At 56.6% G+C, this 17,511-nt stretch overlaps 1 protein-coding gene and 1 pseudogene across 1 annotated transcript; both read right to left on the reverse strand.

Annotated features, from left to right (window-relative positions):
• Positions 1-3,846: 3,846 nt before the first annotated feature.
• PTMA (prothymosin alpha) lies at positions 3,847-8,815 on the reverse strand. The gene is made up of 5 exons (XM_074398859.1): positions 8,578-8,815; positions 5,904-5,975; positions 5,377-5,470; positions 4,907-4,980; positions 3,847-4,608 (listed from the first exon to the last, which is right to left on the reverse strand). The coding sequence occupies exons 1-5, from the start codon at positions 8,620-8,622 to the stop codon at positions 4,561-4,563; spliced, it is 333 nt and encodes a 110-aa protein (XP_074254960.1). The 5' UTR covers positions 8,623-8,815; the 3' UTR covers positions 3,847-4,560.
• Positions 5,702-5,820, reverse strand: LOC141584721 (U4 spliceosomal RNA; annotated as a pseudogene).
• Positions 8,816-17,511: the final 8,696 nt, after the last annotated feature.

Below are 17,511 nucleotides of genomic sequence, written 5' to 3' on the forward strand. Positions count from 1 at the left end.
ACCAGCTTCTCCTTTCGGTAAGGGATCTGCTCCCTGCCCAGAGCCTCATAGTGGGATCCCCACATGAGTGCATGTAAAATGAGGTTGCTTCAAGTGACCACCTGGTCCTTCTTGTTGCTGTGGGTGACAGCCTTGATAGAGAGCCCATGGGAGCACCCACCCTTGAAGCTGGGTTCCTTGGCTGTGCTCAGGACTTCATGGAAGCCACACCAGTCACTGGCTGCTAGGCCTTCTCTGCAAATAATGCATTGTCATTCATCCAGTGTATGAGTAAGGTCAGTGTGTCAGGAGGCCTCATATTGTTTCAGCCATGTTTCCTTTTTTTTTTTTTTTTTTTTTTAGACGGAGTTTCGCTCTTGTTGCCCAGGCTGGAGTGCAATGGCACGATCTCGGCTCACCGCAACCTCCGCCTCCCGGGTTCAGGCAATTCTCCTGCCTCAGTCTCCCGAGTAGCTGGGATTACAGGCACGGGCCACCATGCCCAGCTAATGTTTTGTATTTTTAGTAGAGACGGGGTTTCACCATGTTGACCAGGTTGGTCTCGATCTCTCGACCTCGTGATCCACCCGCCTCGGCCTCCCAAAGTGCTGGGATTACAGGCTTGAGCCACCGTGCCCGGCCCTCAGCCATGTTTCCTAATCTGCGTTTCCATCACCTCTCTGAGCTCAGGCCAGACCCATGAGCATAGGCTGAGGTATCCCAAGAGGAGTAGCTCAAAACACAGCTCTGCCCGCTTCCCTGGCTGGCTCTGCCCATGCCTCTCCATGGGCTTGGGGTACAGGGAGGACAGGTAGCCACACTGCGAAACTGACCACACTTGCATCAAGGAGATGGGCTCCTGGGCAGACAGGTTGGGCATAGCGGGGACCTGACCTGTGAGGCTCAGCCAGACTCAAGCAGGCTCCAAATAATGCGAGATCCAAGGAGTCCAACCCCATGAAGCAGCTCCCACCAAGAGGACACCATGCTGTGGCCTGGGCCCTGAGGCAGGCAGGGCCAGTCTGTATCTGGGACACAGGCATTCGACCCGCAGAGGTGGCCTGGTAGAGGGAGACTAGGCAGCAAGGCCGGGGAAGGACTGAGATCCGGTTGGAGTTAAGAACGGAGGCTGAGGATCCTGACCCCCCACAGCTTGTGATGGCAGCAGAGGAGAGGCAGTGTTAGATACTGGGAGTGTGTAGCCAACAGCCAAGAGAGAGCCAGGAGGTAGAGCTGCAAGCCCCTGACTCCTTGCCCCTCATTCTAGTAACAGAGGGCCGTGGGATTGCACCCAGGGTAGCAGTCCCAGTGAGGGAAGGTGGAATTCTAGTGAGAGCGCGTGGCGTCTAGTGAGAGCGCGTGGATTTTAATGAGGGATCGTGGCGTCTTGTGAGGGATCGTGGCATCTAGTGAGGGCGCAGGGCATCTAGTGAGGGCAGGCGGTGTCTAGTGAGGGGGCATGGATTCTGGTGAGGGCGTGTAGATTCTAGTGAGGGCGCGTAGAGTCTAGTGAGGGCACGTGGAGTCTAGTGAGGGCACGTCGCGTCTAGTGAGAGCGCATGGATTCTAGTGAGGGCACATGGAGTCTAGTGAGGGCGCGTGGCATCTAGTGAGGGAGTGTACTACATGAGGCCCTTCCTTCCCTGTGTGCTGTACTTGGCACTGGAGAGAACTCAGGAACAGGCCTGCCCTGGCAGACACCATGCACACCACACATTTGAACAGAGCTGGGCAGGAGCGCTTGTCGCCGCAGGGAATCCCAAGGCCTTCAGGAGTGGAAGAGTGGACCCTAGCCTCCAGCTCTTGTTCCATGTAAGAGATAGTCCCCTGGGAGGGGACGTCAGTTGCCCAGAGGGAAGGCCTGGGAAAGGACTACTGACTGTGACATCTGACTGGGGTTCCAGCAACAGAGAAGGAGAAAGGTCTTGTTGGTGGGTCAGGGTGTGGAGGTGACTAAAGTTACCTACCTTGGGACCAGGGCCCACCGAAGGGTTTTTCCTGGACCGAACAGAATCCTGGGCAGAGGAACACGTTGCAGTTCTTCTGTGTCCACCAGAGGGCACCCATTTCCTGCTAATCTTTTCACCTGGGCTCCAGTGGGAGGCCATTCAGGGACTTTGGGAGTGGGCAAGGTGACTCTGGGCCCTGAAGCATATCCTCAGGCAGTGGCTAATTGTGTGCCAGGCTCAGGACTAAGGGCAATTGTGTTCTGCTGGCAGCAGCAAATCCTGTTCCAGGCCAAACCTTTGGCGAGATGAGGCAGCTCAGGCAGCACCTCCGCTGATGTCGGTGTCTCAGGGCAACCTAGCAAGGCCGCCCTGTGCCCTGGCTCATGCCTCATTCTGTTGTTCCCATTTTGCAGAGAAGGACTGAAGCCCACAAGGTTCAGTTTCTTGCCTCATGGTAATGAGGCTGCCCCGTCTGTGTGCGACCAGGGCTCAGCTCCTCCCCTTTCAGGGGGCGTCGCAGTAGTGGTTCTGAGCAGGACTGCAGGCTGAGGGAGCTGGGTGAGACCTGCTCTCAGCTCCAAGTGCTGTCTGCCGCGTGTGGCCTTCCTGCATGGACTTCACCTGCATTCCTGCCTTAGAGACATTCTCCTGGGCACCAAGCTTGGAAACATGGCGGTACTGAGCTGCCCTGGGCTGCAGGACAGAGAGGAGCTGGTGTTTTGACTCCGGACCCTCCCTTTCTTCCCTGGATGAACCAGGATGCAGACACCCAGGCTCTGCAGGTGGTGTGGGGTAGACACAGGTCAGAGGGTCCCTCCTACCAAAGCCTCAACCTGCCCCAATCCTGGTGGCAGCTGTCTGGGGACATGCTGGACAGGCAGCCTGAGCGGCCCCATGAGGATGACAGCTCCAGCCAGAGAAGGGTAAGGTCCCCCCAGAACTCTGGCACCTGGTGCACAGGAGCCGGTGTGCTGAGGGGCAGGAGGGAACCGGCCTCTTGCTGTCTTCACTACACACATTGCCCTTCTTCCCAGTCCCCCCAACAACCCAGGCCAGACCTCTGCAGACACCTCAGTCCTCTCCAGCGAGTTTTCCTGCAGAAACCCCTCGATGGCTTCCCCACGTCCTACATCGGTAGCAGGCCCACTGGCAGCACCTGTCCCAACCTCTGCAGCTCTCATTGGAGGATCCCAGAAGATTCCTGGTGAGCGCTAATCCTCACCTCCACCTCTGAGGGCTTGGGCTGAGGTGGCGCTTCCTCCGGTTGGCTATCCTGACCCACTGCTCACAGCCCTCTGTGAAAATCCAAACAGCATAGTAACTTCTCCAACTGTGTTCAAGGGACAGGCAGGGTGGGCCTGCCCAGCTAACCTAAGGGACCTGGAAGCCAAAGGTTGGATGACAGCCAGGCTGCACCAGAGCCCTGGAAAACCAAAGCACCGGCAAGCCTAAGGGGCCAGCAGATAGGACGTGCCACCAGCAGGGGGAGCCACACCGTGGAGCTAAATGGGTGAGGCCTGCAGAAGCAAAGCCACCCCTTGGTGGCATCTTGAGAAGCCTGGCAAGTTCTCTTGGGTCTGTGCCACTACCAGCCTGCACTCCACAGAATGGCAGTCCTATGTGTAGCCTCTTCTTCCAGTGCCCAGGACTTATACTCCCACCTCCAAGGAACCAGGGTCCCCATGTAGCACCCAGTGATGGAGTCCTCATCCCCAGTTAAGGCTTCTTGGGGCAATCACCGACTGCCCCGCAAGCAGCCCCCACAACTGCAGCTCAGTCCCTGAACAGCCACCAGACTGGTGGCACAGGTCACATCCAACTGCTTCAACCCACTGTCCCCAGGATCATCCCCCTCTCCTATCCATGTGCCCTGAAGGTCTAAAGAAACTGAAACAGACAAACCAGGCTTTGAGACAGCTTTGTTAGAACAACTCAGCAAAATAAAATTCCTGTTTATTGTTGGACAACATTGTTTCACACATACATCAAACAGGCCAAAAAAAATAAACAGCAACTTCATAGACAAAAAAGGAAAAAAAGGAAACCTTTTAATCTTTGGCCTTTTAACCATCTCATACAAACCAACTACTTATAGTACAGCTAAGTACATACACAACAAAGGTACTGGAATGCTCGGAATACGATTGTTTTTCTGTTGTCGTTTTCGCTTTTTTTTACAAGGTTTTTTTTCTCCTTTGAGATTATAATGAACATGGTCACACCACAAGTAAAGTCAGAAGTAGGACAGAGAACGCTCCGAAGGCTGGTTTGGTCATCCGAGATCATTAAAAATGGCTGACCCTAACAATATGTACAAAAATATAAAATGTAAATAAAAAATACAAACAAATTTCCTTTTTAAAGTACTTTTAAGAAAAAAAGCAGGGCCTTGAAAGTTTGGTTTTTTCCTCCCCTGTTGCAAATTCTCATGGTTTGGGTTGGGTAGTGGAGAGCGCGTCGTGTCATCTGCGGGTGGCACTGCCCGCGGTGGGCGGGCGGGCGGCCTCTCTACTCGAAGGTGACCACGTTTAGATTCTGAGACGGGAAGTGGAAGGTGAATAGGTCACGGCGGCCTTTTTTTGTTTTTTTTTGTTTTGTTTTTTTTTTAGTTTAACTTTTCCTTTTTTGCTGTCTAATCATCCTCGTCGGTCTTCTGCTTCTTGGTATCGACATCATCATCCTGGGCAGAAAAAGACTGTCAAGGCCCCTCCAACCCCAGTGGCCCTATCCAGCCCACTCAGTTCCCACCAGCAGACCAAGGACCAGGGACCCCCAGGGCCACAGCCCAAGGCCTCTGGGAAGTTGGGCCCAGGCCTGTTCCTTCCTATTCCTGAGATTCAGGACCACAATGCCCACCTATGAAATCAGAATCACTCTGTCCACGGTTTGAGTGCCTCAGGCACAGACTCGGCTAGAGGCGGGAGGGGAGACCCAAGATGCCAACCCCACCCCCTGCTTCTTTTCAAGCTAGAACCCACCTCATCATCTTCAGCTGCCCGCTTGCCCGTAGCAGACTCGGCTTCCTCATCTTCGTCTCCATCCTCCTCCTCACCTGGAGAGATTCAAAGGCCAGGTAAAGCACACTGCCCTCCTAAGGTGGCTCCTAGGGAAATCCCAAGGAAGCTGTGGAGGACCACAAGGTCCCAGCTCTGCCTCTACTGCCTGCAACTGGGCCATACCCACTGCACAGGTGGGCATCTGTCAGGGCACCCATACCCACTGCACAGGTGGGCATCTCCAGAGGTCCAAGCAGCTGGACCCCAAGAGGCGAGGCAACAGATCGGTGGCTTTCAGAGCTGCACGAAAGACACTTTGAGGTGTGAGCCCAGGACCATGTGGTCCACTGGCCCCTAGTATCATGGTCCCACTCCCTGAAGGCCCCACTCCTTCCCCTTCTGCCAGACAAGACCAGGAAACAGCGCCAACTGAGAGGGAGACGAGCACTCACCGTCGCCTTCCTCCTCCTCCTCCTCCTCCTCCCCACCTTCTTCCTCTTCTTCATCCACCTCGTTGTCAGCCTCCTGCTCCCCGTTTTCCTCATTCTCCTCGGCAGAAAGCAGGTCAAGTCATTATCAACCGACCCAAGGCTGGCCAGCGTTCGCCCCAGGCCTCCCACCAGAGCCCACCGATGCATCTACAGCCCAGCCCAGCCCTCCCCAGAGACCCTTCTCCAGGAAACACCCCCCAGGCTCCATAGTGAAACCTGCACATTAACGGCTCTAGGGGCTCGGGCTTCCCCTTCCCTGAGCCAAGTCCAAACTCTGAGCAGGGGGACTCCTCGGAACCTATTCTTGTTCAGGCGCCGCTCAAAAGGTTTTTACATATATTTAACTGGCAATAATCGCGCTTCAGGTAAACCTCATTGGCTACAATACTGCCACTGTGCAAAACTATATATATGTATGTTTTAAGTACAGCAAGAAAAACTGTGGGGCAGTAGCTGCCACGGCTCAGGAGGGTAAGGCGGACACTCACCGCATTCCCGTTAGCAGGGGCGTCTCTTCCATTTTCCGCCTCTTCCACAACTTCCTTCTTCTCCTTCAAGTCCTTCATAAGGGAAGAAGGAACCAGTAAGTCTTCTGAGCAACCCAGGGCACGCAAAGGCACTGACAACTAACGACAGGTCCATAGGGCTGCTCTGTCCATCCCAAGAGTCGCATGCGACATGGGGAGAATGACCTGACACCCCTGTGGGACTAGTGTCTCCTGCTAGTCCAGTGGAAGGAAGGCCCGCAGGGGCGTCTGTGATCGGGTTTCCCATCCTTTAAGACCCGCTACAGCGGGTTCCCACTGCCGCTTGGCGCTTGCTAGGAGCCATGCGGCGCCTCAGCTCCAACCCGTCGGGCCGGGTGGACGAGCCCCGGACACTCACGCCCATCAGCCTGCTTCCAAGTGCAGGGAGCTCCGCCCCGCAAGCCGTCTTGGAAGGCGACAGGTTATGTTCCAGAAATAAATAAGGCTACGAGGGAGGAGCCTGCGCGCAGGGAGAGCCCCACCAGCGCGCCAGCCTGGGAAAACCAGTGAGGCCGCACCGACTGGCCCCAGCTGCGAGCCCTGGCCAGGACAGGTCGCTGAAGACGCCAAAGCACACCGAACCCCAAATCCAACCGCTGTTCGAGAGGCCGCAGACTGCTGCTTGGCGGTGCCCCAGGCCGGGGCCTGCCGCCCACTCAGAAGCGCTGCCTGGAGCGACCAAGTCCCGGCCTCCTCGCGGCGGTTCGGGGTCCGGACCGCACCTCAGGGATGGGACTCCACCTGTGTTCTAAAAGGCAATGCCGCCCCGGCGTCCCTTAACTTTTTCCATACGACACGGCCGCCAACACCAACAAGCGTCCCACGGCCGGATTGCGGGAGCCCCTCGGTCGCTGTCCACAAGCGTCCTCAGGCCCACCTGTTTGCCCTCTCCGTCCCGCCCGCCCGGCTCCGCGGACCCTGGTGCCGCCCGCTCTCGCCCCCTGGTGGCCGAAGCCCCGGGGAGCAGGTGGGGGCAGGGAGGTCGCGGCGCGCAGGCGCGCATCCCCCGCCCGGCGGGCTTTGCGCGCGGGCCTCAGCACGCATCGCGCGCAGAGAGCACGTGGCCTGGGGCAGCCGAGTGCGTCCCCGGCCTTGGAGACTCCCGGCCGGCAAGCAGAGCTCGCCGTGCCACGCGCCCAAGTGGCGCCTCAGGCAGCGGGACTCTCAACTCGACGCCCCCCTGCTGCCACCCCGGCAGTCGAGATTCGCGGGCCTGAATGACTGCATTTGGCGGGCAAAGTCTTGCGGGAGATTGCCCCGAAATCCAACCGGCTGCGTTAGTCTGAGATTGTCGGGGATGTGCATCTCCAGCTACTCATCGCCCTCGCGGTAATTCATCTTTTACTGCTTCGGAAAAAATCGAACACCGAGGCCCAGCGCTAGGAACGGTTTTCTCCCCCCATAAACTGGTTCCCGGACTGAAACCAGAAGGGGCCACCACGAGCCCCTGCGGAGAACCGGGGCCGAGTTCGGCTCTGCCAAGGGAGTCGCCCCTGGGAGAACCAGAGGTGACGCCAGGGGCACAAAGATTAAAGAGACGCCAAGGTGACTTGCGCCAATCCCCACAGGGGCACACAGGGCGCGAACGAGGGCCGAAGGATTCAGAAAAAACCAGTCCGTCTGAGACCTCTGCGCTCCCGCCGAGGGCGGAGACCGTACCCAGGGCGGACAGCGGGACCAAGGCGGCGCTGAGAACAGGAGCGGAGCCGCGCCAGGCGCGCAGGACCTCATAGCCATTGGCAGTTAAACCCGCCTCGGGTCCCGGGAAGCCCCCCCCAGTTCGGCCACCACCGGCCTGTCGCGGCCGCGGTGCTGGTCCGCGTCGCCCCGAGCTGCGGCACACACGATGCTCCCGGGCAGCCGCCGGGGGCGCCCATCGTCGCCGTGGCCCCGCGCTTCACTTTCTCTTTCCTCCCCCTACGACGCGTGGGCTCGCCTCCACAGCCAAGCCCGGCACCGCGGTTGCATGACTGAAGCTGGGCGGCTGCTCCCGGCGCACTCACCTCGAAGGGCGCCCACCCCCGCCTCCCCGGGCGCCCAAAGCCGATAAGCCCGTCACACCTCCGCGAGGACGACCGACGTCGCGGCCCTCGGGCCCGCCGCCCCATCCGCCTTATCGGGGCTTAGTCCAGATAAACCACCTCGGGTCCGCTGCAGGGCGCAAAACCGGCGGCCTGGAGCCTAACAAAGAGGAGCGCGGCCGGCGAGCGCTTGCAGCCACTTCCCGCGGCCGGCCCGCGCCCCAACACGCGCCCCCCAGCACTTCCGATTCCCAACGCGCTCGAGTTTCAAAGTTATTTCCGTGCGCCCGGCGGGCCGACGACCCCCAGCCAGGTCCTTCTCCTCCCGCCGCCACTTGGACGGCTCACAGACTAGTTTGGAGAGCACTGAGCTAGCCTCTGCGCCGAACCCCGGGCTCACTCCCCGACGGGCTTCACGTCTGCCCGCGGCAATTCCCGCCCCCTCCCCCGCACCACACAAAGAGTGGGCTGCCTGAGGGCACCGCGCCGGGGGCGAGCCGTTTCACCACAAGAGGAAGCAACAGCGGGCTTGAAGCAGTCCAGCTGTTGCGCTCCAAACGTGGCCCGGGCGGCGGCGCGCGGACCCCGAGGGGGCGGGCGGCGTCCAACCTCACCTTGGTGGTGATTTCGGAGCTGGTGTCTACCGCTGCGTCTGACATGGTGGGGCACGCCGGTGATCCGATGCGGGGTATTTAAAAAAAAGCGAGAGTTCAAGGACTCTGGCGATTAAGCTGCCGGAGTCCGCGACGGCGAAGGAGGCGCGCGGCGGAGGCGGCTGCGGCGAGCAAGGAGTCGGACGAGGAACAATGCAAAGATGGCTTTTCAGAGCAGCCAGTGGGGGACTCACGCGGCGCCAGAAGCTTTAATATAGATTAGTGGGCGGCGCTCGGCTTCCCATGCCCAGACGCTATTGGCTGAGCGCAGGGAGCGGGCGCTCGCTCATTGGCTCGATTCCGAACAATGGACAAGCGTGCTTAAAGCGGCAGTGCCCCGGCGCGTCCCGCGCTGCGCAGTCGCCGGTCGCTCTGTCATTCAAGGCCGGAGTTTGTCGGGGTCTTAGCGGCGCCGAGGCCGCGGGGGAGGGGTGCGCGAGCGCGTTCTGGACGCTCGCGCTCCCGCAGCTGTTTTGCTGGGGCTGCTGACGCAGAAAGCCAAAGCGCGGCAAAGCTGCCCGCCCAGCTCCTTTCCCTCCCCCTCTCGCCCTCCCCGCGACTGCTCGGAAGGAGGGGGAGGGAAGAGGGGGCGGTGGCGGGCGCACGACGGCTGCCAGCGCGGGGGAGGGGAAGGCGGGGTGCTGGGCCGCGCTCGCCCCGGGCGGTGCCCAGCCCAGTACCCGCGGAGGTGCCCGCCTCCCTCGCCTGGGCGCCTTCGATCAAGTACAGTCTCAGTGCAAGTGGACGGAAGCCCCACGACGAGCAACAAGGTCACGAGGCCGAGACCCAGGCACCTGGGCCGCACCGTCCCTCTCCTATGCCCTCGCGCCCGCCCAGGGCAGTGCACCCCTAGTCCCGTGGGCAAGCGACCCCGTTTGCCCACCACCAGGTCCGACGTTCGTCGGTCAAGCCGGTCAACAAGTGGGCACCGTGCCAAGCACACAGGGATTCATGCATCAAGGGGACTCGAGCGATGCCGGCTCCTGCCTTCGAGTGGGACAGCCCGCGGGCCCCGCACGGCATAGCGGTCCCCTCACTCTAGGGCTCTGGTTAGGGTCCGTCCCGAGCGGTCACTGCCGTCGCGACAATCTCAGGGCAGCCTCCTTCCAGCGGCCCGCCGGGCCATCGAGTCTACCCTCCCATCCCACTGCTGGACTGCGATGTGCATATAGGCATTGCAGAGTTACTCGGGGGAAATAATCGTCTCTTGAGCCAGTTGGACTAATCCTTGGGGTTTAGGGGGCCATTTAGATAAATTTGGGGGACCATTTAGAGAACCATGCGGACGCCCGAGAAAGAGGAGCATCAAGACGCCACACTCAAGATGGCGCTGAGCTCGGCAAGTGTGGCGTGACGTAGCGATCCAACCCACGTGGGCGATCCAAGAACGACAGGCTATGCCGGCCTTATTGCCATCGCACTTGGCTGTAGAACTAAGAAATCCACTGTGTGGGGAAAAAGACCAGAATAGGTAAAAAGATACGCCTGAAATTTACCTGTGCCACACACAAAATGGCGAGAGGGAGCGTTCGTCCCTGTGCTGCCAAAAGGGGGCGCCCGACACGGAAGGCGGGACTCCAGAGAGACGAGCGCACATTGGCCGAGAGTGGCGGGCGAACACAAAGTTGACGCTTTGCGTACTGCCATTGGCAGTTCCGGCCGTCTCTCTCTCGCGTGCCGCCGAACTGGGAATGAGGAAAACCCGGAGTATAGGATCGGGGAGGGCGGACGATGCCAAGTCCAGCCAAGCTTGTGCTCGGGGCTAGAACAGAGACTGAGTCTCCCTTCTCGGTTTCATTAGGTAATGGGCGAGATGGCTCCATCCCCACAGCGGGGCTTTGCTGAGCTTAGCACGCACACTCCCGGCGGGGAGGAGGCGCGCAGTGCCGGGCGCCACCCCGTCTCCCGCACGCATCCGGCCCGCATCCCTGTTCCCAAATGACCGTCTAGCCGCTGCACTGTTGGCCTTTACCGAGCCAGTGTTACTTAGGAAGAAGCCCGGGCTCCCAGTACTTTGGCCTGAAGAAACGTGGGGCAGATGCTAGGCAGGGCGTGGATACCGCTCCACCACCCGCTGCCCAGCCGTCACCCTCCCGTGCGGCGGCGAAGGAACGCCCGCTGGGTCTCCGCCCTGCCCCCAGGCGCCCCAATGGCTTGAGGTGGCATTCTCCTCTGGGCAGGCGCGCCCCAATCCTGGGGACTCTCACAATGCTGTTCTGGAGAGCCACGCTTCTCAACTCTTTGTCCGTTCCCCTCCCTCCTACCGCCAGTCTGTCTTGACCGCCGCGTAGACCTGGGGCGGCTCTTCACAGAGAGGAAGGGCTCCTCGGCCTCAGCCCCCGTGACCCCCTCCTTTGTTTCACATTCTCGGAGAGTTGGAGGGATTATGCGTCTCGTAAACAGGGAGACCGAACGCCTTCCACCTGCAGTGCATCCATTAAGTTCTAGTTACCCTCGAGGGGACTGTTTTTCCACAAAACCTGGATGCAGTGAGAGCCTTGTCTGTACCACCTCTAAGCATCCAGGCTTCCCCCTAGTCTGGATGGTGGCCTTCAGGCAGTGGCCTGTGTCCACAGCTGAAATTCCGGACTTGACAATTTTGGATTCAGGCCGTTGTGGGAGCGGGAAGGTCAAACACCCAGGAGAAACTGATGAATGTGAATTTCCCTCTAAGAACTGCTTTGCGTGACATTCCCATGCAGGTGGCTTTGCTACAAGTGGGTGAGGAAGGCTCATGCCCACTGGTTCCAGACTCACCACTTAAATTTCCCAGACACTCACTGAATGGCCGCGGAGTACATGGCAGTGAGCCTTTGGTACATGTTGCATTTTCATGTACAAGGTGGGTAGGAGTTACGGAGTTGAAGCATATGAAACATGTTTATGTAGGTCAAAACCAACTGAAAATCAACACATTTACAGGTTCAATCTCTGATATAACCCTCCTTTTAAAAAATCGTAAAAGCAGACCTAGGGATTTTTGCCAGGAACTTGGAATTACCCACTGGATCAGTGATGGAGCCGAGGCTAAGTCCGAAAACAGAGGAATCTGCATTTTTAGATGAACCCTGGGGTGGAAGTTGGCTCCATGGACTTTCCCCTTAACCGGGAAGTGTAGCATCTGACACCTCGTAAGTCGTGGAGTTATTTAGGCTGTGAATGAAGAACCGTGTTCCTTCAGCAACAGGTAGCTCCCTACCTCTTTTGCTGTTGCTTTTTTTTTTTTTTTTTTTTTTTGAGACAGAGTCTCGCTCTGGCATGACCTCAGCTCACTGCAACCTCCACCTCCGGGGTTCAAGCAATTCTCCTCAGCCTCCCGAGTAGCTAGGACTACAGGAGCATACCACCACGCCTAGCTAATTTTTGTATTTTTAGTAGAGACGGGGCTTTACCATATTGGCCAGGCTGCTCTCTCAAACTCCTGACCTCATGATCTGCCCACCTCAGCCTCCTAAAGTGCTGGGATTACAGGCATGAGTCACCAGGCCCGGCTTTTTGTTGTTGTTTGAGACAGAGTTTCACTCTTGTTACCCAGACTGGAGGGCAGTGGCACAATCTCAGCTCACTGCAACCTCTGCCTCCCCAGTTCAAATGATTCTCCTGCCTCCCTCACTGTCCCAAGAAGCCAGGATTACAGGTACCTACTACCACGCCAGCTAATCTTTGTATTTTTAGTAGAGACAGAGTTTACCATGTTGGCCAGTCTGGTCTCGAACTCCTGACCTCAAGTGATCTGCCTGCCTCAGCCTCCCAAAGGGCTCCCAAATTATAGGCATGAGCCACTGCACCCGGCTCACTTTTTGCTGTTTCTGAACAGACTGTTCTTCCTGTCCCTTGTCACTTCCACTCATTGATATATTTCATGCTCTTTGTTATTACACAAGAAGCCAGGCACTTCTGTGGCCTTGCCCTTCAAACCCCCCAAGACAAGTGGTAAGCCTCCTTTCCTAACCCCAGTCTGAGATACAGTGGGCTTAGGCTAGAGCTGCTCCGAGCAAGGGCCCCAAATGGCCTCCAGGCATGTTTTGTTTTTTGTTTTGAGACCGGGTCTTGCTGTGTTGCCCAGGATGGACTCCAACTCCTGAGCTCAAGTTATCCTCCCACCTCAGCCTCCTGAGTGTCTGGGACCACAGATGCTTGCTACTGTGCCTGGCATTTCTGGGGGGAATTTTCACAGGGATGCCTCTGGGTGGCCTACACACTGTCCAGATGGCCCACAGGCATCTCCCTGCCCAGCCTGAGTAACACATTGATCTCATCTGCCTGGCCCTGTGGGCACTTCAGTTTGCAACTAAGCCTGCCCCTAAAGCCATTTCCAACTTATTCCTAATTGGTTATCTCACAAATCTGCTTGATCCCAAAAAGAGCAGACAAAGTTTATATTTTGTTCTGTTTTGAGATGGAGTCTAGCTCTGTTGGCTAGGCTGGAGTGCAGCCGCACAATCTCGGCTCACTGCAACCTCTGCCTCCCACGTTCAAGCAATTCTCCTGTCTCAGCCTCCAGAGTAGCTGGGATTACAGGCACACGCCAGCATGTCTGACTAATTTTTGTACTTTTAGTAGAGATGGGGTTTCATTATGTTGGCTAGGCTGGTCTCGAACTCCTGACCTCATGATCCTCCTGCCTCAGCCTCCCAAAGTGCTGGGATTATAGGCATGAGCTACTGCGCCTGACCAACAGAATGTATTTTTAAACTGCCTGGGTTGAAATGCTAGCTCTGACATACACTACCTTTTGTAAATTGGGCAAGTTACTTCCTCTCCTCTAAAAAACAGAGAGGACGGCCAGGTGTGGTGGCTTACACCTGTGGTCCCAGCCCTTTGGGAGGCCGAAGCAGGAGGATTGCTTGAGCTCAGGAGCTAGAGATCAGTCTCGGCAACATGACAACATGACAAAATGTCGTCTCTACAAAACTTTTTTTTAAATTACTCAGGCATGGTGGCATGTGCCTATAGTCCCAGCTACATGAAAGGCTGAGATGGGTGGATTGACTGAGGAAGTTAATATTCACTGTACTCCAGCCTGGGTGACAAAGCAAGACTCTGTCTTAAAAAACAAAAAATAGGCCGGGCGTGGTGGCTCACGCCTGTAATCCCAGCACTTTGGGAGGCCGAGGCAGGTGGATCACAAGGTCGAGAGATCGAGACCATCCTGGTCAACATGGTGAAACCCCGTCTCTACTAAAAATACAAAAAATTAGCTGGGCATGGTGGCGCATGCCTGTAATCCCAGCTACTCAGGAGGCTGAGGCAGGAGAATTGCCTGAACCCAGGAGGCGGAGGTTGCAGTGAGCCGAGATCACGCCATTGCACTCCAGCCTGGGTAACAAGAGCGAAACTCCATCTCAAAAAAAAAAAAAAAAAGGCCAGATGCAGTGGCTCACACCTATAATTCCAGCACTTTGAGAGATCGAGGGGGGCAAATCACGAGATCAGGAGTTCGAGACCCACCTGGCTGACATGGTGAAACCCCATCTTTACAAAAAATTAGCCAGGCGTGGTAGGGCACGCCTGTAATCCCAGGCTACTCGGGAGGCTGAGGCAGAAGAGTTGCTTGAACCCAGAAGGTGGAGGTTGCAGTGAGCCGAGATCGTGCCACTGCACTCCAGCCTGGGTCAGAGTGAGACTTCATCTCAATAAATAAATAAATAAATAAGAGAAGACAATAATAGTTCCTACCTTGCAGGATTATTGTGAAAACTGAGTAAGTTAATATTCAGAAAGTGCTGCAAATAGCGCCTGACACATCTGGGAAACCGTTGCGCCTCATTTTCCAGCTGCCATCTGTACTGAAGTGGGTTGGCTTTATAGAGCTTCTAGGACTCTGCACAAAGGAACTATGTCTTCAGCAAGTTCTCTTCATATGCAGTGGGAAATGAGGGCACTGGCCTCACTGTTTCTGGAAGTCTGTGATTCAGTGTCCAACATGCTTGGCAGCCCCTCTGGCCTCAAAGGCATGACAGAGTCTGGGAGGCAGGCGGAGTGGAGCAGGTCTCAAATAATCCCGCCTTCCCGCCCTCCAGAAACCCAGGAGTTCCAGACTGTGGTTTCCTTGCTCAGGCATCAGGGCCTGAGGAGCTGCCAGGAGCCTTTCAACCCTCCCGCCTTTCGGCCTGGCTGGGATTGTGTAAGAGCCCCTCACGCCTGCTCCCTCGGCACGCCCAGGCCTGCCTGTTGTCCTGGGAAGCTGTGCCAGAGCCCCGGCTCCTGGTACCCACACAGGTCTGGCCATCCTGGGAGGTTCCTGCCTGGTAGGGAGAGGGTGGGGAATGTCTCATAATGTCCCAGACCTGGCCCCAAACCCATACCAAGACCTGCAGAGCCAGGGCATTAGCCTAGGGAAGGAGGCTGGGAGAGGTAAGTGTGCAGTGGGCACGGATGCCACTGCCCCCTGGATGGCAAAAGGCCATTGTGCCAGTCCTTGACTCCCTGCACACGTGCTCCTTCAGATTCCCTCCAGGAATCCTCTGCCTGCCTGTGTCCCTTCCCGGCTCTCTTCCCTGGTTCCCTCCACGCATGTGCATCTATTTGCATAGCTCTTGTGGTGGGTATTTTGCTTAAGCTCCGGTTACAGTTCACGAGTGGGTGGGCCCAGCAGCACAGCGTGGTCAGGCCCAGGTGCCAGTTGGGGGAGCACGTGATCAGGCACACACAGGATGCCCTGCTGTGAACGTCTGCAAGAGCGCTGCACTCAAGGAAAGGTTAGACATCACTATGTGACCTTCTGCCACATGGCCCCCCATGGGAGCCCAGAAGACCAGGAGCCCCAAGTAGGCAGCAAGGAGGGTCTGTGTGCCCATGCCCAGCCAGGAGGCCCAGGTCTGATAAGCACAAGGGTGAGGAGGCCAGGCTCTGCAACTTCCTGATGCTTACTCGCTTACTCTTTCCTCTTCCCGGTTAATTTTTTTTTTTTTTTTTTTTTTTTTTTAGACAAGGTCTCCCTCTGTCGCCAGGCTGGAGTGCAGTGGTGCAATCTCGGCTCACAGCATCCTCTGCCTCCCGGGTTCAAGTGATTCTCCTGCCACAGCCTCCCGAGTAGCTGGGACTACAGGTGTGCACTACCATGCCCAGCTAATTTTTGTATTTTTAGTAGAGATGGGGTTTCACCATGTTGGGCAGGATGGTCTTGATCTCTTGAACTCTTGATCTGCCTGCCTCAGCCTCCCAAAGTGCTGGAATACAGGTGTGTGCCACCTTACCCAGACAATTTTTTTTTTCAGATGGGGTCCCACTACGTCACCCAGGCTGGAGTGCAGTAGCACGATCTCGGCTCACTGCATCTTCTCTGTTCATCTTAAATGTGTCTTTTCTAACTTCCCTTCTCCCCTGGCAGAGAATCTCCCCAGCTTGTTTGGGGAGAAAGGTGTAAGGAGCACAGGGCAGAGGCAGGGGGAGGACATACCACCATCCCAGACTGGCTCACTGTCCTCCTGCCACAGGAGGCTGTGGACAGGTGACCCACAGTCCCTGTTTGAGGGATTCCCAGGATGCAGGACTCTCAGTGCCACACCCAGAAAAGCTCCTGAGCAGACTGGGACATGTTGGTCACACTAGTTCACTCCTTATCACACACTGGGAACATTTATTTACTTTTTTTTTTTTTTTTTGAGAAAGGGTCTTGCTCTGTCACCCAGGCTGGAGTGTGGTAGTGTAATGGCACAATCTCTGCACACTGCACCCTTGACCTCCTGGGCTCACACAGTCTTCCCACCTCAGCCTCCAAGTATCTGGAACTACAGGCGTGCACCACCACACCCAGCGAATTTTTTTTATTTTTCGTAGAATGGGGTTTTCCTATGTTATGCAGGCTGGTCTCACACTCCTGGCCTTAAGTGATCTTCCTGCCTCAGCCTCCCAAAGTGCAGGATTACAGGCATTAGCCACCGCACCTGTCCAGATAAGGACATTTCTGAAGAAATCTGTAAACACCACAGTCCTTGTGGTCCTCAGTCCAAAACCAGCCTCCCACTGAGATCCATCCCTCTTTGCTACAGGAACCCAGGGTCACAGGACCCTGGGAGCATTTGGATTGCACGTGGCAGAGCGGGGGATTGAAGGGCTTAGGTAGATCACAGTGCGAGCTGCTGCCTGCAATCAGGCCCTCCAGGGAGGGCTCTCAGCTGCCCCAACGGTGAGGATCGCTAATCAGGTCCATAGCATGAGATCTGTTCCTTTCTAGATCCCAGCCCCGTCAGAGCAAATGTCTCTAGAAGGAGAAGAGATTTCTCAAGTTCCTTTCAGAAACATTTTCTCCTCCAAGATGTTTTCTGAGAATCTCCCTTGAACAATTCTTTTTTTTTTTTTTGAGACGGAGTTTCACTCTTGTTATCCAGGCTGGAGTGCAATGGCGCAATCTCGGCTCACCGCAACCTCCATCTCCTGAGTTCAAGCAATTCTCCTGCCTCAGCCTCCCGAGTAGATGGGACTACAGGCGTGCACCACCATGCCCAGCTGATTTTTGTATTTTTAGTAGAGACGGGGTTTCACCATGTTGACCAGGATGGTCTCGAGCTCTTGACCTCGTGATCCACCCGCCTCAGCCTCCCAAAGTGCTGGGATTACAGGCTTGAGCCACCGTGCCCGGCTCACTTGAACAATTCTATAGGAAAACCTCAAAATAGGATGCGGTGTCACCCAGAACTGAGCCTCACCAGGGAAGGGAAGGGAATGTGGAGGCCCTTCCAGAGAAGCTCGAGCCCCACGCATATGTGAATTCCCAGGGGAGAGCGGGCAGTCGGCACCTGGACTGTTAGCTTTCCCAGCCGTCCTCAGCCTCAAACAGTTCTGGGCTGGGCAAGTTGTGGCCAGGCCTTGAATTGTGGTCATTTATGGCCCATTCCAGAATCTTTATCCGCTTCTCCCCTCCTGTTGCTGTTAGATGCTGTAAGAGTGTTA

This window comes from Saimiri boliviensis, chromosome 5 (assembly GCF_048565385.1).
Source record: "Saimiri boliviensis isolate mSaiBol1 chromosome 5, mSaiBol1.pri, whole genome shotgun sequence".
NCBI lineage: Eukaryota > Metazoa > Chordata > Mammalia > Primates > Cebidae > Saimiri > Saimiri boliviensis.

What these genes read in the sequence shown, in the direction of transcription:
- PTMA (XM_074398859.1), bottom strand. Translation starts at nt 8,622, where the DNA reads ATGTCAGACGCAGCGGTAGACACCAGCTCCGAAATCACCACCAAG. An exon ending in GGAGGAGGAGGAAGGCGACG is followed by an intron (nt 4,981 to 5,376) that starts GTGAGTGCTCGT and finishes GAATCTCTCCAG; the next exon opens with GTGAGGAGGAGGATGGAGAC. An exon ending in GGGCAGCTGAAGATGATGAG is followed by an intron (nt 4,609 to 4,906) that starts GTGGGTTCTAGC and finishes TTTTCTGCCCAG; the next exon opens with GATGATGATGTCGATACCAA.